Source organism: Mirounga angustirostris, unplaced genomic scaffold (genome assembly GCF_029215605.1).
Source record: "Mirounga angustirostris isolate CCGP_5_RB_7025 unplaced genomic scaffold, mMirAng1.0.hap1 SCAF_1, whole genome shotgun sequence".
NCBI classification, from domain to species: domain Eukaryota; kingdom Metazoa; phylum Chordata; class Mammalia; order Carnivora; family Phocidae; genus Mirounga; species Mirounga angustirostris.
In genome coordinates, this window is record NW_026991709.1 from 212,532,853 (window position 1) to 212,554,243 (window position 21,391).

Genomic DNA, 21,391 nt, shown 5'->3' on the forward strand with positions numbered 1-21,391 from the left:
GGATTGCATGTGGTGACTTAAAACAACAGCAACCACAAACACCCATAGGCAAACAAAACCCCCAAATGCCCTAGCCACTCAGAAGGTCTTGGTCTCCCAGCAGTGGGACCTGGGAGTCTGACCCCAGCTTGCCCTTCAGCCTGCCCTCCGACCGGGCTCTCTCGTGAGCAAAGGAGGGGAAAAGAAACTGGGCTGTGCATCAGAATCCTTGCTTATCAGAATCACCGTGTGGGATTGATGGAGGACTCCTCCCCTTTCACTCGCCTGGCCTCCCTCGTGTCACCCCGAGGACGTGGGCACGGTGGTGACCCCACTTGCCAGAGAAGAAGCAGGTGGGTTCCTGCCCCAGATCACACACCTGTAGGAAGTGGAGTGGGACTCTCCCCCTGTCCACACACGCGGTGTGTATAGACCAGCGTGGGAGCGTGAAGAACAGCTGTTCTCAGAGCACACAGCAGTTGCAGGGCCCCCCGTGGCCCCGGAGATACTCGCGGGGAAGGACCCCGCCATCCCTCGCTGTCCAGCACACACATTCCACACTGCTCGTGAGAGTTCTCAAGGGCACATGCATCCACAGGGGGTTCACCCTACTCAAGAACAGATGGGCTTTGAGCTCTGGTGAGCACGGGGACCCCAGGGAAGGCCGGGAGCCTTTGGTGCTCCGGCTTTGGGTTCGGTGGACGGAAAAACCAAGTGGGTCGCCACAGCAGCCTGGAGACGGATGGCCGCCCAGGGTCCCCTGCAGAAACAAGGCAGCTGGAAATGCAGGAGTGACCTGGCACCTGGGGCCACCGCGGGTCACGTGGGCCTGACCCCAGCAGGAGGGACGGATGCGTCCACGACCAGCCTGGAATCACAACTTCCAAATCTTGTGGGGTCGTCAAGGATGCAGAGCCAGTGCCTGCTGTGTCCTGGGACAGGGCAGGACATCCGGATGCAAACTAGTCGCCCTTGTCCCCACCAGCCATTTGCAGGCGTTTTTCTAGATATTTTGGGTAAACTCGAAAAGGAACCCACCCTGGCCCTGGGGTCTTTGGTCATGATGAGGAGCTGAGCCGAACCCTTGTTTGGGTGCACACAGGCCGAGCTTCGCAGGCCTGCACGTCCATCCTCCCGGCGCCTGGGGGAGCGGAACTTGAACCTGTCAGCGAGGACTGGCCTGCGGGCGTGTGATGTTACACGCAAGCTCAGTTTGAAAGGCAGGAGCCCCGGGAGGGCAAGAGAAAACTGTCAGCACCAGCAATTTAATCGCTAGTCCCACATGATGCAAATGGAAGATGTGTGCTTTTATTGAAATAGTTCTGTGGTGCTCTTTGGTTTTTCTAATTAAATCTCAAATTATGAAGAGTCAAGACAGGCTGGACAGCCCAGCAGGGCACCAGTACAAAGCCTTATGCACATTGATGAATTCAGTGTGCAAAGCCGAGGACAAAGGCTTTCTTTCCTCTGGGGCTTCTCAGGTGCTCAGAATGCAGATTGTTCTTGAATGTGAAGATCTGTCTCCTGACGGAAGATGGGAGGGCAGGTTTGCCTTAGCGGGGTGGGGCAGAGGTGGGCAGAGGGGCTGGCTCTCGGGCAGGAGAACCTTGGCTTTCTCAGGGAAGCGGAAACCCAACCAGAGCAAGGCCGTCCTGCATCTGGGGCAACAGTGCCCTGTCAGCCAGTGCAGCAGGCCAGGGGGAGGCGAAAGGGCGTGGTGGGGACTGCGGCGGGCCGGAGGGGCGGCGGCCAGCGCAGACTCAGGCAAGTTTCCGAGGCAGACTCCACGTCTAGGTGGGAACGTGCAGTTTCCTCGACTAACGCCAGGTGTCTCGGTGGATGGGGCCGACCACACCCGTCTTCTCGCCTACAAAGGCCCGCAGGCCTCCGGTTTGAACGCTTTGCCCCACAGACCTGGTCCTGCACAAGTAGTCGTGAGACCTTGTCCCCCCTCCCCCGCCCCGCAGGTGCCCCGAACAGCCTTCCCAGCCCTGCCTCGGCCCACCTGCCGCAGCGTTACGCATGCCCCTTCTGACAAACGAGCACCGCAACTACACTCCCACGCCCCACCTGTCCATCTGCGCCCTGAGCTGAGAGTCCCTGCATCCTCTGGGTGTCGCCAAAGCCAGAATTTGTTGAGCGTTGTTTTCCGTGGTCTCGTCAAAACAGTTGTTGGTCTACCGAACACGTGAGATGATCATCTTCAAATGGGCATGCCTCTCAGCTGGCTTTACCCTGGAGCCCCGGGTCGGGGACACCCTCTGACCCCTCCCACGTGGGAATCGGCTGCGGTTCCAGCCCCATCGAGACATCCTACCTAGAGCAGCCACCCCGGCCCTCTCCTCGGCGCCCCGGCGCACCTGCCCTGGGGCTGCCGGAACTGAGTGCCCCCGGCCGGGCGGAGGCAGCAACAGAAATGTGTTCCCTCTTAGTTCTGGAGGCCAAAACCCTGCGATCAGGATGTCAGCTGGGCTGTTCCAGTGTCTGCCCCCATCTTCACACACGTCCGAATGTCCCCTTCCTACAAGGACCAGGGGCCCAGCCCTACTCCAGCCTGACCTCATCTTAACTAATTACATCTGCAACGACCCTCCTTCCCAAGAAGGTCACATTCAGAGGTCCTGGGGGCTAGGACTTCAAAGAATTTGGGGACATGCAGCTCACCCTGTAACACTCCCTTTCTTCCGGTTCACCACAACCCTGTCGCAAGGAACAGGCAACATCGTTCACATCATTAAGTGGCGAGCTCCAGCTTCCAGAGGCATCCGGTGGCTGGAGGGGTGGTGCGGTCAGGCCAGGCCGGCCTGGGCAGAGAGCAGTCTCGGGGTGCTTGGGGAGGCCACGGGCCGGCCGGCTGAGCTCTTGTCCTCTGGAGATGGGGCGGAGGGAGAGGCGACAAGAGTCCTTAAAACCGCTGCTTCGCACGGATTAGCATCCTCTCCGAGGGGACGGGCACCTGTCCTGGGGATTTGGCCAGAATTGGACGGGAGAAAAGAGGTTCTGGAGCCGCCCCCGCCCCCGCAGCAAACCCAGGCCCAGAGGTCATATGCTGTCGTCGTCCAGCATCCTGGTGAGGCCCTCGCAGATGTGGCGCAGGTGCGAGCGGTAGGGCTCGGCGGGGCCGTAGAGCGCCGCCAGGAAGTCGCAGTCGGCCAAGTGGCCGAAGACGTGGTTGATGCGGCCGTGGGATTTGGCGGTCAGGTGCGTGCCCACGGCCTGGTGCAGCAGGTCCCGGCACTCATGCAGGGCGGCGGCCAGCACGCGCCGGTCGAAGGTGAAGTCCACCTGGTGGAAGCTGACCGCGGTCATGGCCAGGCGGCGCGCCCTCTGGCGGAAGCGCTGCAGCAGGGCCAGCTCCTCGCCGTCCAGCTGGCCGCCGCGGAGCAGGACGCCCAGCTTCACGGCCACCTTGACCAGGTTCTTGAGCACCTTCTGGGCCTCCTTGCGGCTGCGTGTGAACTCTTTGGTGGCGCGGTACAGCTCGTCCAGCACCTCGCTGCTCGTGTCGTCGATGAACACGGCCACGGTGGCCTTGGACGCCATCTTGCTCAGGAGCTTCTTCTGGGCCTGCAGGGCCAGGCTCTTGGTGCTGAAGGCGTCCATCGGCCCTGCCGGGTAGAAAGGCACACAGGCGTCAGTCCCCACAGCCCCGGGGCCCGCCGGGCCCCTTGTGTTTGCTGCCACGTCGTCCCAATCCGTGAAATGGGTGCGTGCCAGTGGCCTAGCCCCAGGGGAGCCTCACCAACAGGAGCCTGCTGTTCCACAAACTTGCCGGGAAGCACCTACTGGGTGCGGGGTGGAGGCGTGTCCAGGACACATGGCCCGTGCTACCCTCAGAAGCTATAAGATGCCATCACGTGGGCACCCCAGAGAGGCAGGGGTGTGGGCAGGCCTGAAGGGAGGGACAGGCGAGGAGGTGGGCAGAGGGCCAAGTCCCAGGCCGACAGATCTTCGCACTCCGCGGCCTAGAGGAGGGACGCTCTGAGGAGCCAGGGCACAGACACAAAGGGCAGGACACCTACGTAGGAAGGCTTGTGAAAAAAAATCAGTCACACTGAAAAGATGGGGACCAAAGGGACCCTAAGGGATCTAAGGGAGTTCATTTCTAAAAAAAGAAAGAGGGGCGCCTGGGTGGTTCAGTTGGTTAGGCGTCTGCCTCAGTTGGTTAGGCGTCTGCCTTCGGCTTGGGTCGTGATCCCAGGGTCCTGAGATCGAGTCCCACATCGGGCTCCCTGCTCGGCAGGGGTCTGCTTCTCCCTGTGCCCCTCACCCTGCTTGTGCTCACTCTCTCTCATTCTCTCTCAAATAAAATCTTTTAAATTTTTTAAAAAAGAAAGGAACGGAGGGAAGGAAGGGTAAAGTCAAAAGAGGGAATGCATAATGGTGAAATCTGGGCAGGATGTTCTCCAGTCCCCCAGACCCACCATATCCTCGCTGTGGGCTGAGGAGGGGCTCAAGGTGAGTTACCACAGGCAGATTCCATCCCCACTAAGTCCAGCTTGTCATTCCCCACCCCCATCCTGCAGTTCAGTAGGATGGGGGTCCCAGGCCCCAGGCCCTGGGCTGTGTAGGGTGGAGGAGCCCAGTTATTACCAATTCCCTGGCCTCACTGTCCCGGCGCCCTGGGGCGAGAAATGAGCCAGGTGGGCAGTAGCCTGGGCTGTGGAGCCCCGGCGGGGGGGGGGGGGGGGGGCACGTGTGAGGTTTCTAGAAACACATTGCTCCAGCGACGCCTCTGATCTGGAAACACTGACGTGTGACAGCTCCCACCCGGGAAAGGGCCGGGACAGTGGCCAAGCGGAGCGGCAGGCGAGCTCTCGGGGCACAGTGAGCAGGCCTCCGACAGCAGACTCTGTCTGTTCCTCACACCTGTCTCCACGGCCAACTGCCAGGTGCCCCGAGCTCTGAAGCCATCCCTCCAACCACCTCCTTCCCGCGGGGCCAGAGTTCTCCCCAACCTGCATATCTGGGCATGACCCTTGCCTTCTGAGGACCGGCTGGCAGCTCCCACAGCTCCCAGGACCCGGCCCCCCACCGCATTCGGGTGCCCGCATCCTCCCTGGTGAACTCCTGTTCATCCCCCCAGAGCCCTGGCCCCTGAGTCCCTGCCTCTTCTCGAAGTTTCATCCCTCAGCTCAGCTTGGATACTACCTCTTCTTTTTTTTTTTTTTTTTTTTAAAGATTTTATTTATTTATTTGACAGAGAGAGACACAGCGAGAGAGGGAACACAAGCAGGGGGAGTGGGAGAGGGAGAAGCAGGCTCCCTGCTGAGCAGGAGCCCGATGTGGGGCTCGATCCCAGGACCCTGGGATCATGACCTGAGTTGAAGGCAGACGCGTAACGACTGAGCCACCCAGGCGCCCCTGGATACTACCTCTTCTAGGAAGCCATCCCCGAACCAGCAAACTGATGATGAGGCACCTCCTCTGGGCCACGCAGTGCCCCAGGCACCCCCCAACACTGCCCACCCCCACAGCCTTCACTCCCCAGCTGGTCGGCCTCACCCCAGCCCACGGGGCAGTCAAGGGGCCCGCTTCCTTACCCGCTGTGTCTTCGGAGACTCCACAAAAATGAATGAGGCCAGCCTGAGACCCACCCCCAGCCCTCACCCACTGGCCCAGGCCCTAGTAGAATCCACCCCCATCCTGGCCCCAGGCCGGCCAGACCAGGAATGCCATGTGGGTGCCCGCTCAGCCCCCAGAACCCCCACAAAGCCCATCTTTGTGTGAGCTCACACCCTGAGAGAAGTCCCACCCCCTGGGCTGCCCCCTTGCCTGCCCTCAGAGGTCAGGGTGGGCACGGGGATTGCAGGACTGCCTTCCCTGCCCCCCACACCGTCACCAGCCTTTGGGGCTACGTGGGCCTGGGCCAGAGCAGGGGTGCTGCTGACTTGGCACCACATGGCGGGCCCTGAGCCGGCAGCGTGCACCCATTTCATCATTTCCGCCAGGTAGTAGGCTGGTTTCCAATTTGCTGAAGAAATTACACAGGCCCAGAGAGGCTGAGCCACTTCCCCTAGGCCACACAGCAACAGCAATTGACCGCCTCAGCAGGCCTAACTCTCTCCACCTTCCCCAGTTGGTGCCTGCAAATCACCTCGAGCTTTCAAGGGCCAGGAGCTGTTTCAGTGACAAATCCAGCCCCAGGACTTAGGACCTGCTCCCGGATCTGACCGCTTAGTCAAGCAACATAACCGCCCCGTGCCTCAGTTTCCCCATCTGTAAAATGGGGAAGATGGAACTAAGTCTGTCCTAGGGCAGAAGCTTGTGGCCGACCCCAGTGCCCCCCAGGCTGTGAGCTTTCCCTGGGCCAGGGGCTGGATGCCACTGCCTGGAATTCTGCTGTTCAAGCTCCACGCCATTCAGGTCCCTGAAGGCATAGCCCTACTTGTCTGTGAGATTCTCTGGGGAAAGGGCAGCAGCAGCTTTGGGCTGCTGAAGGGAGTACCTGCGCCTCCCAGATGCCTCCCCACCAGTTTCTCTAGAACGTTCTATTCCATTCCCTGTACCAGGACTCCTCCTCTCCCTATTACTCATCCTGTAAACTGCTCATCCAAGTCTCAGCATCACGGTCACCTCCTCCTGGAAGCCTTCCTGGGTGTCCCAGGCTGGGCCAGGTGCCCCTTGGCTCCCATGGCGCCCCCGGGCACGCTCCATTCTGGCCTTGCACGCCTTGATCTCATTGTTCGTCTCCCTGGCCTGACAGTGCAGGCAGGGGCTGGGGCTCCCTTGTTCACACGGTGCCTCCGGTGGTCAGCCCAGGGCCTGGTACACAGCAGGCGCCCCATAAGTGTTTATTGAAGGCATGAGGGAAAGGATGTCCACAAACATCAGGAACGAGAAGGAACCCCCAAGGCCTTGCGTTCAGTCTCCCCAGCTTACAGATGGACAAACAGGCTCAGAGAAGGAAAGGAATTTCCCTGAGTCCAGGGAGGAGCCCCAGGCGCCTGGACCCCAAGGGCCCTGGAGCCCAGGTCTTGCTGCCTATCTTGGTTGCTGTGTGACTTCCAGGGGCGAGGTGGCGGGGGGGCTCTGTCCCTCTCTGGGCCTTGGCCTTCCAATCTGCAAGTGCTGGTTGAGTGTGTTGGTTCCGGAGGGGAGCTGGGCCCCCAGCAGGACCTCCCTCCTAAGCCCAGAAGGAAAAGGCAGCTGCAGCCTCCCTCTGGGCCTCCACACTCCTAACCCCTCCTAACTCCCAGCCCCCAGACCTGCTAACACCTGGGCCAGCCCAGCTGCATGACCCCCTCCTCCCCGACCCATTGTTCTGCCAGAAACCCCCCGTCCAAGCAGGCGGACAAGGAGATGACTGCCATCCCAGGGGAGCAGGCCACAGACGAAAATAAACCCCGGCCTTCCTTCCTTCCTACACACTCACCCAGGTCTGAGGGCGGGCAAGCCAGGAGGTGACCAGGCTGTGCCACATCAGCCTTTCTGGGGCAGGGCCTTCCCAGGAACTGCCCAGGGGCTCAGGGGCCAGATGGTCAGCGTCCCTGGTCCCTGCCCACCGAGTGCCCGAGTGTCCCATTATCATCAAAGCTAAAAAAGCCTGCTAAAGGATCAAGGGCTTGGCTAGAACACTCATTCAGTCGCTAATGAGCATTTATGGAGCACCACGTGTGTCCCAAGCACGGGGGATACTGGAATGACCCAAAGAGATCCTGTCCCTGCCTTCTGGGGGAATTCCAGCCTTCTAGACCCAGGCCACCTTATTACAAAATAATTTGGGTCCCCCCATTTCCCTGAAATGCAATCTGCAGACACCACTGTCTACCTGCACCCACCAGTTTAAAAACAAAATAGGGGGTGCCTGGCTGGCTCAGTAGTTAGAGTGTGTGATGCTTGATACCGGGGTTGTGAGTTTAAGCCCCATGTTGGGTGTAGAGATTACTTTAAAACCTTTAGGGGCTCCTGGATGGCTCAGTAGGTTAGGCGTCTACCTTCTGCTCAGGTCATGATCCTGGGGTCCTGGGATCGAGCCCCACATCGGGCTCCCTGCTCAGTGGGGAGTCTGCTTCTCCCTCTAGCTCTGCCCCTCCCCCCAACACATGCGTGCCCTCTCTGTCTCTCAAAAATAAAGAAAATCTTTAAAAAAAATTAAATCTTTAAAAACATAAATAAATAAATAGATGGTATAAAGGTGGTAGTCTGAGGCAGACTGATCGGGGAAGGGATCTGGAACATCCCTTGTTTTGTGTCTCAATTTGGGTCTATACAAATGTAAAAAGCCATCGAGCTAGATGGTCGTACAACTGTGATTATGCTAAAACCCAGCAAACTGTACACTTTCCAAGGATGAATTTTATGGTATGTGAATTTATAATCTCGATAAAAAAAAATTCTAATCTTTCTCCAAAGAAGAAACATAAATGGCCAACAAGCAGCAGGAAAGACGCTCAGGGAGGGAACCAGACAGAGAAAGCCACACAGGGTGTGAGTGCACGTGGGTGACACAGCCAGAACAGACTCATCCACGGAGAGGAAAGGGGGGTCGTGGGAGCGGGGGGCCGGAGGCAGATTGTGTGGGGCGGGGCGGGGCATGACTATTGATGGGGATGGGGTTTCTTTTTGGGGAGAGGGAATGTTCTGGAAGTTGAACACTTCATTATTTTTTTTAAAGATTTTATTTATTTATTTGAGAGAATGAGGGAGAGAGAGCAGAGAGCACATGACGGGCGGGAGGGTCAGAGGGAGAAGCAGACTCCCCGCCGAGCAGGGAGCCCGATGCGGGACTCGATCCCGGGACTCCAGGATCATGACCTGAGCCGAAGGCAGTCGCTTAACCAACTGAGCCACCCAGGCGCCCCTGGAAGTTGAACACTTTAAAGCAGTGAATTTTATGGTAATCGGGTTATATCTTATCAAGCTGAACACTTACTATATATATTAAGTGTATATATTTTATACCTCTCTGCCCTTTACTATATGTTTTATGCCTCATTTTTTTATGCCTCATATTTAAAATGTTAAATAAATTTAACATTTAAAAAGTCAGGATTTGGGCGCCTGGGTGGCTCAGTTGGTTAAGCGACTGCCTTCGGCTCAGGTCATGATCCTGGAGTCCCTGGATCGAGTCCCGCATCGGGCTCCCTGCTTGGCGGGGTGTCTGCTTCTCCCTCTGACCCTCCCCCCTCTCATGTGCTTGCTCTCTCTCATTCTCTCTCTCTCAAATAAATAAAATCTTTAAAAAAAAAAAAAGTCAGGATTTGGCCCATGCTGTAGTACAAACAGAAATAAAAGGATCACACAAGCTGAGATTTGTAAATCACTTCCACCTTGCCAGGCACATAGTAGGTGCCAGGCACATAGTAGGTGCCTAATAATACATGGTTGATCAAAAAGAATTTCCCGCCTTAGTAGCATAAGCCTACCGCACTGGAGGATAGAGTGCATCTCCTAGAGATCTGCATATGGGGCATAGGGCAGTGAACCTGTAGCTACAGATTCCTGTCTAAAAGAGCTCCACCTCTCCCTCAATTTACACAGGAGTTGCATTTTGGGAACAGTCACTGGGTATTAAAACCGTGCAAAACCCCACTCAACGGTTTGTTTCTGGCAGGATGTTAGGAAGTTGTGGGTGCCAGGGGGCTACTCAAGGCACGTGGCTGGATGCCTAGTGTCCCTGCTCCCTGCCCCCCAATGCCAGAACATCCTGTTATCATCACAAGCAAAAAGAAAGCCCTCCAAATTTCCAAAATAGTCCCCTAAGAGGCATCTTCCTTGCTGGAAGGAGGAGACACCAGAAATCAGTGAACACAAAAACAAACAGGATAATTTCAGGGAGAGATAAGAGCCAAGGAGGAGGGGGGAGTGACAGCCAGGGACAGCAGGTGACCTTGGCCAGGATGGTCAGGAAGGCCTCTCTGAAGTGGAGCTGCCGAAGCTGGGACTGGAAAGACAAGGTCTGGGGGAAAGGTGAGCCAGGCAGAGGAAACAGCTGGTGCAAAGGCCCTGGGGCAGGACTGTGCCTGTGTTAGAAGAGCAGTGGGGAGAGTGAAGGCCACTGTCCGGGTCCTCCCACAGCCCTGCTATCTCCCCACAGGGACCCCAGACAGGCCCCATGCCCTTGGGGACAGCTTTCCCATCTGTGAAATGGGTGTCCAGGTACAGAGTCCTTGGCTCTGTTGACGCTTGCTCTGCCCCCCACATTCTTCCCCAGAACTGTGGAGCCCAGTCCACACTTCCTCTGTCAACCCCACTTTGTCTTTTGGACTCGGAACTTAGTCCTCATCCCAGTTTGGACACTCCAGCTCCCAAACGCCCTGAAAACTGGCCACGGACCCTGACCTCAAACCTCTGGGCTGCTCTAACATCCTTTACCTGCAGAGGCAAAGACAGGAGGCAGGACTGTCCCTGAGCCTCCCCTGAGAGGTGAAGGGCACACATCAGTGAACGGCACCCTCCCAGTGGACCCTGTTCTTTCCAGTCCCTTCAGTTCCCAAACTCAGGAGCCGAGCCAATCTCTCCCCCATTACAGCCACAACCCCCTCCATCAGTCTCTCCGTCGCTCAGTGGGCTCCAGCCTCACCCATCCCCTCGCTGCATGCACTGTGCCTCTGCCAGGGGTTGGGAGCAGGGGGCGTTCTCAGCATAATGGTCCCCCTGCTCAGAAAGGCTTTCCCTGACAACCCAAATCATTCACCCCTGGTCTCCTCCACCTCACCGAGTTTATTTGTGACAATTCATTGTGTTGGTTCATGACTTAGGCTTCCTATGCCAGGCTCGAGGCCGTGAAGGCGGACAATGGGTCTGTCTTAGTCCTGGCGGGGTCCCCAGTCCCCAGTACCCAGTCCTGGGCATGCAGTGGATCCTAACTAGAGGATCGTTGAATGACTAATTGATCACTGAATGCAAATCGAGGCACAGGTTAATGCGGGCGGGAAATGATGTTGCAAAGCTGCCCAGGCCCTTTTTGTTGGGAGGCCCTGGAGGTGGGGGTGGGGAGACCCCTCCTGGCCCTCCCCCATCCCACCGGGGCTGAGCACACCGCAACCCCGTGTCGAGTCCCCACAGCCAAATCGCTTTCCGCAAAATGCTCCCGGTAAGTTTCGCCAAACGAGCATGGGTCACGGGCCCACACACGTGGTGGACAAACACGTGCAGTTCTGGGCACGGACGTCATCTGACATTCTCCTTTACGGGAACAAGCCAGACTAACGAGAAACAAGGAGAACGAGAACTGTGTTCATCAGCAACGAGAGCGACGTCGGTGCCGAGCCCGATGGCAGGTGTCCGGGGGCGGGAGAACGCCTCCTCCACGCTCTTGTGCTTTTCACAAGGAAACTGCTGTGGACCCGACACACTGTTGAGTTTAATTCTCATCACTGGCATTCTCTTCATCACTTTCTTGAGTTCTACCAGGAGTTGGCGAACCCTGGCCCACTGCCCGTTTTTGTAAATAAAGTTTTATTGGCACACCGCCACAGCCATTCACTTGCATACCATCTACGACCACTTCTGCGCCATAATGGCAGGCTTGGGTACACGGGACAGAGACGTGCATGGCTTACAGAGCTGAAAATGTTTCTCCTCGGGCCCTTCATAGAAAAAGTTTGCCAACCCCTGGTCTAGACAATCAACAGAACAATAAATCAAACCCCGATGTGTAGTAGTTGCCAATTTCCACGGTGTACGTGCTCCCACCACGGCCAATTTCAAGCTTCCAACTTGATGTCAGCGAAGGTGGAGCTGGGAAGAGCTGCTCACCATTTCCACCAACCACATCCAATAGATGAAAATGACCTCAATAGTATAGATTTTAGTCAAATACGGTAGAATAATTAGGAAGTCACAATTTTGACTATTTATGACCTTTGGTTTTTTATGAGATTTATCAACATATGATTCACACACCAAAAAATTTGGCCTTTTAAAGTGTACAACTCAGGGCGCCTGGGTGGCTCAGTTGGTTAAGCGACTGCTTTTGGCTCAGGTCATGATCCTGGAGTCCCGGGATCGAATCCCGCATCGGGCTCCCTGCTCGGCAGGGAGCCTGCTTCTCCCTCTGACCCTCCCCCCTCTCATGTGCTCTCTCTCTCTCTCATTCTCTCTGTCTCAAATAAATAAATAAAATCTTTAAAAAAAAAAAGTGTACAACTCAGTGGTTTTTATATATTCACAGAGTTGTGCAACTAGTGCCCTTATCTAGTTCTGGAACATTCCATCACCCCAAAAAGCAACCCCGTCCCCATCAGCAGTCCCCTCCTGCAGACCCTGGCCCCCACGAGCCCCCTTCCCGTCCGTGGAAGAGCCTATTCTGTGCGTCTCACCCACGTGGACTCACACCCCGTGTGGCTTCTGTGTCTGGTTCCCTCCCTGAGCGTCGTGGGCTCGGGGTCTGTCCGCGGGGCAGCACATGTCAACACTTCACTCCTTTTTATGGCCAAATAATATTCTATACCCTAGTTTTAAATATACGTAAGCTCATAGTCTGTCATTTTTAATAATGGCTGTGTTTAACAACCCAGCCGTGAAGATTGCTGATGAGACAGCCCGGGGCTCTCATGAGCCGGGCTGAGCCGGTGACAGCAGGCCCCGGGTCCATGGGCAGCCCGTCCCCACCGCATGAATTCTTCATGTCCTACACAAAAGGTGTCAATAATTGATGGACCAGCACAGCAGGGCCGGGCCAGCCACTCCATCTCACCACCTCTCTGAGCCCTGGCTGCAGTGGCCCAGGGTGGCCTCAGGGGCCCCAGGCCTCCATCCACAGCAGCAAATGCCCCCTCTGTCCTTGTTCCCCCACGAGACCCTCTGCCAACAGCAGGGCCCCCACGGCGTCGGGTTTTTAATCAGCCACCACTCGGACCTCACAGTCGGTGCCCAATTTGGATATGGCAAAAGGAAGAGAGGAATCTGTTTGTCGGAGGGGCTTGGGGGCCTCAGTGGTTCTCAAACGGGGTTCTCCAGAGCCGGAGCCAGGTCTGGCCACCTGCCGGGCATCAGGGGGAGCTGGGACCCTGCCAACTATGGTCAGACTCCCACTGAAGCAGAGCTTGGGCGCCAAGCAGGAATGTTGGGAGAGCACAGGCCACCCCCTACAGAAAAGATCAGGCCAGGCTGAGGCCAAGCAAAAGATGTTCGAGGCTTCGGGGTCATGTGGCAGCAATGTGGATGCAGCCCCTAGGTGAGTCCCAGCTCCGCCCACCTCTTCCCTCTCCACTGCCTGAGTCCTAGTCCCCTGAGCCCTGAGCCCTTCTTCCGGGCTCAGGCTCTCACACTTCCTCATCGTCCTCCCCAAAGAGGCCACCAGAGGGCGCCAGTAAGCACCTGAGTCAGGAATCTGCCCACAGCCCTCCACTGCTCCCCTTTCTGGGGTAAAAGCCCAAATTCTTCCCATTGCCCATAGGACCATGTATGACCTGCCCCCACCCTCATCCCCTCACTCTCCTCCCCTCACTCACTCTGTTCCAGTCACATGGGTCTCCTCACCGGTCCTCCGAAACTCCAGGCCCACGCCTGCCCCAGGGCCTTTGCATGGGCTGTGTCCTCTGACCGGAATGCCCTTCCCCTCAGGTCTCCACACTGCTGTTTTTTTCTTGTCATTCAGGCCTCAGCTCAAATGTCACCTCCTCAGGAGTCCCTCCCAGGTCCCCCATCTAAACTAACTTCCACATCCATCTGTCTCTCCATCATCTTCATGCAGTTACAATTAAGCATAATGAAATTTCTGGATGACCACCTGTGTTTCCCAAGTCCAATCTGTGAACCAAGTGAGGGAGGGCAGCGGCTCGGCCTTGGTCAGTGCTGTGTCGGAGGTGCCCAGCACCAGGCCTTGGTTCACAGTAGGGCCTCAGAACCTGTTGAGTGAATAAATGACCTCCCAGCACCAGAGGAGCATGGAGTCTGAGAGCTCATCCAAAGGCCCCACTGTCCAGCCAGGGAAACTGAGGCCCAGAGAGAGATAGAGAGAGCCCAAGGTCACGTAGTAGTGCCGCGCGAGCTCCTCTGGAGTGGGGGCTCCCCCAGGTAAATGCTCCCCAACTTCCACTACCCCATTGGACAGAAGTGGATGTTGAGGCCTGGAGAACGAAGTCTTAGAGGATCCCAAGGACTCAGCCAGGGGAGCTTCCAGGAAAGCTCAGGTGGGGGAGCCCAGGGAGTTGTGTCGTGGTGGGGGGGTGGGGGTGAGGGGTGCCCAGGGGAGGGGCACGTGCTGTGTAACTGGCCCAGGCCTGCCCATATCCAGGACCCCCCTCCCCTGCCTCTACATTTCTAACACCTGGGGCTGTGGACCCCCTCCTCCTCTATGTCTCTAACACCTGGGGCTGTGGACCCCCACCTCTAGGTCTCTAACATTGGGGGTTGTGGACCCCCCCATGTCTCTAACACCTGGGGTTGTGGACACCTCCCCTCCCCATGTCTCTAACACCTGGGGCTTTGGACCCCACCTCTAGGTCTCTAACATTGGGGGTTGTGGACCCCCCCTCTATGTCTCTAACACCTGGGGCTGTGGACACCTCCCCATGTTTCTAACACCTGGGGCTGTGGACAACCCCCCTCCCCATGTCTCTAACACCTGGGGCTGTGGACACCCCCCCCCCATGTCTCTAACACCTGGGGCTGTGGACACCCCCCCCCCCATGTCTCTAACACCTGGGGCTGTACCAGGACAAGCCTCAGCCATTATTCAGCATCTGCCTCTGGGCAGGGACATTTCCGCCACAACAACTGGAGCTTTGTCCTCAGGCACCCTCTCCTGGCCCCATTTGACAGACAGGGACACTGAAGCCTCTTAAACCCACCACATCAGATCACCAAGCAACTGAAAGTCCTCTGTCCTATCCAGGCCTCAGATGGGAAACAGGTTCAGAGAGCATCTGACCTGCCCAAGGCCACACAGCAGGAGGGGACACCATAGGCCTCCCAAACTGCACCTGTCGGACTTATCTATTTGCTTAGGGGCCTCCCACCCTCATCAGGGAGGGGCGCAAGCCCCCCACTGGCAGCCCCCCTGTAGTCTGGGCACTCACCTACTACGAGCTTCCCAGGCCACCAGGCCTGCAAGTGGGAGAAGCACAGCCCAGGTGTTTGTGTGGCTGGGGTGACAACTCTTTGTTCTGGTTTCCATAGGTACCGCGTCTCTGGGCCGGCCTCTCTCTGCTCCTCCCAGCTGCCCAGCCCTTGCCTGGCAGTCCCTTGGCCCAGCCCATCTAGGCAACTTGTTATGTTTCAAAGTCGTTGCCCATGGACCTGGCATGGCAGCTGAAGGAACAGCCCATGCAGAGGCCCTGGGGCAGGACCATGTCTGGCGTGTTGGAGGGCCGGTATGGCTGGAGCAGAGTGAATGAAGGGGAGAGAGGGAGGGCCAGGAGGAGACAGGCAAGGCCCACATTCCTGCATTTAACCTGGAAGCAGCCCTCTCCCCCAGGGAGTTCTGTCCCTTCCCATTCTACAGACAGGAAACTGAGGCTCAGAATCCAATCACTTGTTTTGGGTAGCATGGTGAGTGGCAGAACAGGAGCCTAACGGTCTGATTCCAGGGTCTGAACTCCACAACCACTAGCCTGAACTGCCCTCACTCAGCTGTGGCCCCCCCAGGGCATTCAACTCCCCTGGCGGGGCTCAGATATGCTAAGGAAGCAACCTTGGAGGTCTGTTTACAGCCGGGGCTGCCCCTCCTCAGGGAGCCCCCCAGGATAGAGGAGGTGGTGATGCACGCAGATCTAGGTCAGGTCACCTGCCAATTACCTAGGCAGCTACAGTCCCAATTCATAGCTGACAAAACTGAGGCCAAGGCTTCCGGCCACTGGTGAGCTCCCAGGTGGCCAGTCTGGGTGGGCCTGGCCATGGCTCTTCCTGCCGCCTGGACTAGCCAGAAGCCACACACATTCCCATCACCACACCTTTGGCCAGGCTGCCCACCACCTGGAATGCCCTCCCGACTTTGGAATCTGGGAATCCGGCCCTAGCACCTGGCACCCTGCTCGGTGAAAGGGGCAGAGTCCATCCGAGTCCCCATGGGGGTGGGGGGACGCTGGTCCCAGAGCACAACCCCACGCTTGGGAGGGCAGTTCAGACCCAATCTGTCTTCCCCTAACCCATACAGCAGGAGAGTGACGGGGACACAGGGAAAGGGAGAAACAGAGGGAAACTTAGGAAGGAATACGGACAGGCACGGGGGGCGAGAGAGACAGGGCGCCCAGGTGGCCCCCGAGGTGCGCCGAGAAGCGGAGGCGCCCGGGCATCACTCCCTCACCTGCTCTCCGGGGCCTGTCCGTTGGTCCGACCGTCGGGAATCCGTACAGCCGCCTCCGAGGAGCAGTTGCGGCTTCCGCGGGACTCGCGCGGGAGGACTGAGACGGGACTGGATGGGGCGGGGGGAGGGAGGGGCGGGAAGTTCGGCCCCGCCCTCTAATCGCCACGCCCCCCGACGCGGCCCCGCCCCGCCCCGCCCCCGCCCGCGCGGAAAGGACCCAAGAGGGGCTGGAGGGGGGGGCGGGCCGAAGGCGTGGGATTAGCCAATGGCAGTGCGGGCGGCGTACGAAGAGGCCAATGAAAGCAAGTCATCTGGAGGGGGCGGGGTCTGGGGCGGGGCCAAACGGCTCCGGGAGATTCCTCCGGAATCGTGAAACGGGCCGGATGCGGTGTTGGGGGGCGGGGGGAGGGGGGGCGTGAGCCAAAGAAAGGAGAGGAAGGAGATCCAGAGTCAAAAACTGAGACCCGGTGAGGAGGGGGCAGGGAGAAAGAGATTGAGAGAGCCCAAAAGAAAAACAGATCAACTCTGGCCCTGGGCAAGCCCCTTCCTCCCTCGGGGACTCACTTTACCCACCTGGGTGACAGGAATTGGTGCCGAAGCATGTTTCTTAAAGTACAGCCCCTAGGAACCCTTTATATCAGAATCACCTGAGAGTCCCTTAAAAGATGCAGAGTCCTGTAGCCCCAAATGGGCTGAATCTGACGCAAGGTTGAAGATGAATCTCCCCGGGCTCAGGTGAATTCTCAGGTGAGGTTTGAGGCAGTCGCTGGGTGGACGGACCCTGGAAACCCCACCAGGGGACTCCCAGATCCAGCCTCGATTTCCGTGGGAAGGAGGCGACAGAACACGCAGGAGCCTCCTGGCCGCCAGCGGGTGAGCTGGCTGGGCCAGCTGGGGCCCCCCCACAGGAGGATGCAGCTGTGAGTCCTGGGAACTGGGCCCAGGAGCGGCTCCCAGCTCCCCTGCTGCTCGGTTTCCTCCCTGCAGCCCAGCTCTGGGTCCCAGTTTTAGCTAGGGCCAGGGGAGGCCAGAGCAGACCAGACAAGCGTTTGTGGAGTTCCTGCTGTGTGCACACGGGACGCACACAGCCCCAGCACAGGGTTCTCCTCCCGAGGCAAAAATAAATGAAATATCTCTTTATACCATTTCGGAGAGGGAAACTGAGGCCCAAAGAGGGGCAGTGACTTGGCTGACGACACACAGACATAGGTGGCAGGGCCAGGATTCAAACCAAGGAGTGCTGGCCCCACATTCTCTTGCCCTCAGCCAGGTCCTGTCCTCCCCTAGCCCAGGGCTGCTCATCCTCTGCACGATTGGCAACCAGGTGCTGCATTCCTGCTGTGGGGGGCAGCCTGGGCCCTGGGGGGTGTTGAGCAGCATCCCTGGCCCCCACCCACTGGATGCCAGCAGCCCCCCACCTCCAGGTCCCAACAATTAAAATTGTCTCTAATCATTGCCAAGTGTCCCCTAGGGGGCAGAATCACCCCCTTGAGACCCACTGCCAGAGATCCATCTCTTCATGGCTCCGCCCCAAACTGTGAGGACCCCTTCTTTGGGTCAGGGTAGCTAATGGAGCAAATTGTTTTTAGCATCTCATCAAACCACAGCAAACTCTTTCCGTGAGCACAGGGTGGGCGTGGGTAGAGTGAGACCCAGGTGGGTTCAAACCCAGCTTTTTCCTGATCTCCACGCATGTGTTCACCTCTCTGAGCCTCAGTTGTCTGAATCTGTGACATGGGAATAGGAAGGCCTACTGGTCCCCAAAGAGGACAAATAAAAAGTGCCCACAGGGATGCGAAGAAGTTAGACCACTTGTACATTGTCGGTGGGATCTTAAAAAGCTGCAGCCACTGTGGAAAAGTTTGGTGGGTCCTCAAAAAGAGAAATTACCATGTGACCCAGCAATCCCCCTCCTAGGTATCAACCCGAAGAGGTTGAAAGCAGGGACTTGGACAGATATTTGCACGATGTCCATATCAGCGTTACCCACAGCAGCCAAAAGGGGGGAAGAACCAGAATGTCCATCAACAGATGAACAGATAAACAAAACGTGGTCCATCCAGAAATTGGGATATTATTCAGCCATAAAAGGGAGGAAGTTCTGATTCATGCCACCTGGATGAACCTTGAAAACATAAGCTTAAGATGCCAGTCATAAGAGGACAAGTATTGTCTGATTCCACTTTCTTGAGGGGAATCCATAGAGACAGAAAGTGAAAGAGAGGTGACCAGGGGCCTGGGGAGAGAGGAATGGTTAGTTAGTGCTTAATGCAGACAGAGTTGTGTTGATGATGGAGAATTTCTGGAGATGGATGGTGAGGGTGGTTGCAGCAATGTTAGTGTGCTTAATGCCCCCTGAATTGTACACTTAAAAATGGTTATGATGGTAAACATTGTTGTATATTTACCACAATTTTAGAAAATGGATAATGTAATATACCAAAATGGCTGAATTGTATGTTTTAAATGGGTGGATTGTGTGGTGTATGAATTATGCATGTTTTTTTATAAAGCTGGGTTTATTTTATTTTAATTTTCTTTTTTTAAAGTAGGCTCCATGCCCAGCGCAGAACCCAATGCGGCCGAATTCATGACCCTGAGATCAAGACCTGAGCTGAGACCAAGAGTCTGATGCTTAACCGACTGAACCACCCACGTGCCCCTTTAAACTTGTAAAAGAGATTTTATTTTTAAGTAATCGCTACACCCAAAGTGCGACTCAAACTCACAACCCCAAGATCAAGAGTTGCACACTCTACCCACTGAGCCAGCCAGGCACCCCAAAGCCATTTTTTTTCAAGTGCCCAGAAGCACACTTGGTAATAACATTTTTTTTTTTTTTGAGACAGAGAGAACGAGAGAGAGAGAGAGAGCACATGAGAGGGGGGAGGGTCAGAGGGAGAAGCAGGCTCCCTGCCGAGCAGGGAGCCCGATGTGGGACTCGATCCCGGGACTCCAGGATCATGACCTGAGCCGAAGGCAGTCGCTGAACCAACTGAGCCACCCAGGCGCCCTGGTAATAACATTATTGGAACTGGTTTTTATTGATTAGTTTTTTAAAAAAGCTTTTATTTATTCATTTGAGAAAGAGAGAAGAAGAGAGACAGAGAAGACGAGCAGGGGGAGGGGCAGAGAGAGGGACAGAGGGAGAGGGGAAGCCGACTGACTCCCCATTCAGCAGGGAGCCCCACTTGGGACTCCACCCCAGGACCCGAAGATCATGACCTGAACGGAAGTCAGACGCTTAACTAACTGAGCCGCCCAGATGCCCCCATTGAGGACTTCTTATGTGCCAGTCACCATTGGCACTTTACATAGATTGACTCACCAAAACCTCAAAGCAACCCTTCTATACAAGGGTCCCATTTCACAGATGATGAAATTGAGGCTCAGAGGAAGCAAGTGACCTGTCCCAGGTCGTGGCGGAAGTGGGATCAGAACCTAGGGCAGTCTGAATTGTCTGTAATGTGTACAGCTCCTCTGGGTGACCCCAACATCCCTGAGGTCTCCCCAGCCGGGCAGGGGGCTGAACAGTAAAGAATAGAACAGGGTCTCTATCTGGGGTCAGGGACTCAACTCGGCATTGGGGCTCAGCCCGGGATAAAGGGCTACATCCAGGGCTGGGGGCTCAGCCGGGACCGGGGGCGCTCAGTGGGTGTCGGAGCTCGGCCTGGAGCTCGGGGCTCCAGCGGGAGTGGGGGCTCAGCGGGGATGAGGACTCCGTCCCGAGCGGGGTCTTGGTTGCGCGGATTCCGGCCGTGCCCGGCAGGGGGCGTCTTCGGCGCGCAGCCCGGGCCGCCGCGCCTTTTCTTTCCCGGGAATGGGTGGCCGGGGCGCGAGACATCTGCGTGCAAGGCAAGGTCCCCAGGTCCAAGTCACCCTAGACGCATCCAGCATCACCTGCACCCCGTGATCAGGCCTCACACCCCGCTGGGCTGTGTGACCCGAACAAGCGACCCACTTCTCTGCGTCTCTGTCTTGCGTCTGCGCAATGGGACCACGGTGGTGGGGCCCGGGGATGAGTGAGGGAAGCCTGTGCTCCTAGAGGCCCGGGGAGGCCCTCCTCGCCCCCCTGGCGGCTTCCCCACCAACTCCGGGCGCCTTGGGAAACCAGACACCGGGGGCCAGAACCCCCCCCCCCCACGCCCCAAGCCCAGGCTAACTCCCACGTGCCGCGATCCATCCGTGCCCCCAGCCCGTAGGGGGTGCGCAGGCCCAGGAGGGCACGGGAGCGGGGGGCGAACCTTGCGGGCGCCCGCACGGCGGCCCTGGCCTGGAGGTCTCAGGGACCCTTCCGACGGCACTGAGCGTGGGGGGCAGCCTTCATCCCGGGTCACGGGCTCAGCCTAGGGTCAGAGTCACGGGGCCCGCCAACCCCGCGGCAGGAGGAAGGTGCGGCGGGAAGGTGCTACGGCAATTTCAGCCCGCCGCCCGCGTCGCCCCCGCGGCCCGCGCCACCCCCGCGGCAGCCGCGGAGCGGAGGAGCGCCTGGGCCGCAGCCGAGGCCCGATTTACAAGTGGCCGCCGCGCAACCGCCGCGGGTGGGAGGCGCGCGGGTGCGGAGACCAACGCGGGCGCAGGCAGGTGCGCGCGGTCCCGAACGGGGCGGCCTGAGCCCCTGCTGCCTCTGCGGGTCGTGCGCCCCCGTCATTCCTGGCGGGAGGAAACTTCGGCTCTCGGAGCCTCGGGGGCTTCATCTGGAAGATGGGTGCAGCGGCAGCATCAGATTCAGAGTTTTGTAAAACTCGGAGGACACGGCGTGGCTGCTCAGCAGAGCCCCGGCACACGTGCGTATCCTGACCGCCTCCGCCAGAGGCCGGGCAGCAGCGACACGACCCGGCTGTGATGGGGAGCCCACACTGGTCACCTGACCCCGCTGGGGATCCGGGGAGGCTTCCAGGGGGAGGTGACAACTGAGCTGAGAAAGAGCAGGAGTTCGTCATGGGAAGAGGCGGGAAGGAGGGCCCTTTTTATTCTTGGCTTGCTGACTGTGGGCAAATCATAGGTCCTCTCTGAGCCTCTGTTTCCTCGTCTGTGAGTCATATCCATGATATCCATCTTTTGGGGCAGTTGCAGAGATTGGCAGAGAGGATGCAGGAAAGTGCTTAACCCATTGTGAGTGCCCAGCATGAGGACAGCTATTATTGTTTGGGGGAGGTGTTTAGCTCAGGCCCAGAGCCCCCAGGCTATGAGAAAGAGGCATAAGGACGTTGTGGA

General features: G+C 57.6%; 1 protein-coding gene across 3 annotated transcripts; it reads right to left on the reverse strand.

Moving 5' to 3' along the window:
• Positions 1-1,265: 1,265 nt before the first annotated feature.
• Positions 1,266-17,036, reverse strand: TNFAIP8L1 (TNF alpha induced protein 8 like 1). 3 transcript variants are annotated; one of them, XM_064572977.1, is made up of 3 exons: positions 16,822-17,029; positions 16,175-16,282; positions 1,266-3,587 (listed from the first exon to the last, which is right to left on the reverse strand). In XM_064572977.1, the coding sequence occupies exon 3, from the start codon at positions 3,580-3,582 to the stop codon at positions 3,022-3,024; it is 561 nt and encodes a 186-aa protein (XP_064429047.1). In that variant the 5' UTR covers positions 3,583-3,587; positions 16,175-16,282; positions 16,822-17,029; the 3' UTR covers positions 1,266-3,021. The 3 variants fall into 3 exon arrangements, with proteins under 3 accessions (XP_064429047.1, XP_045719254.1, XP_064429054.1); XM_045863298.3 differs by having other exon boundaries at positions 16,748-17,029; XM_064572984.1 differs by lacking the exon at positions 16,175-16,282 and having other exon boundaries at positions 16,822-17,036.
• Positions 17,037-21,391: the final 4,355 nt, after the last annotated feature.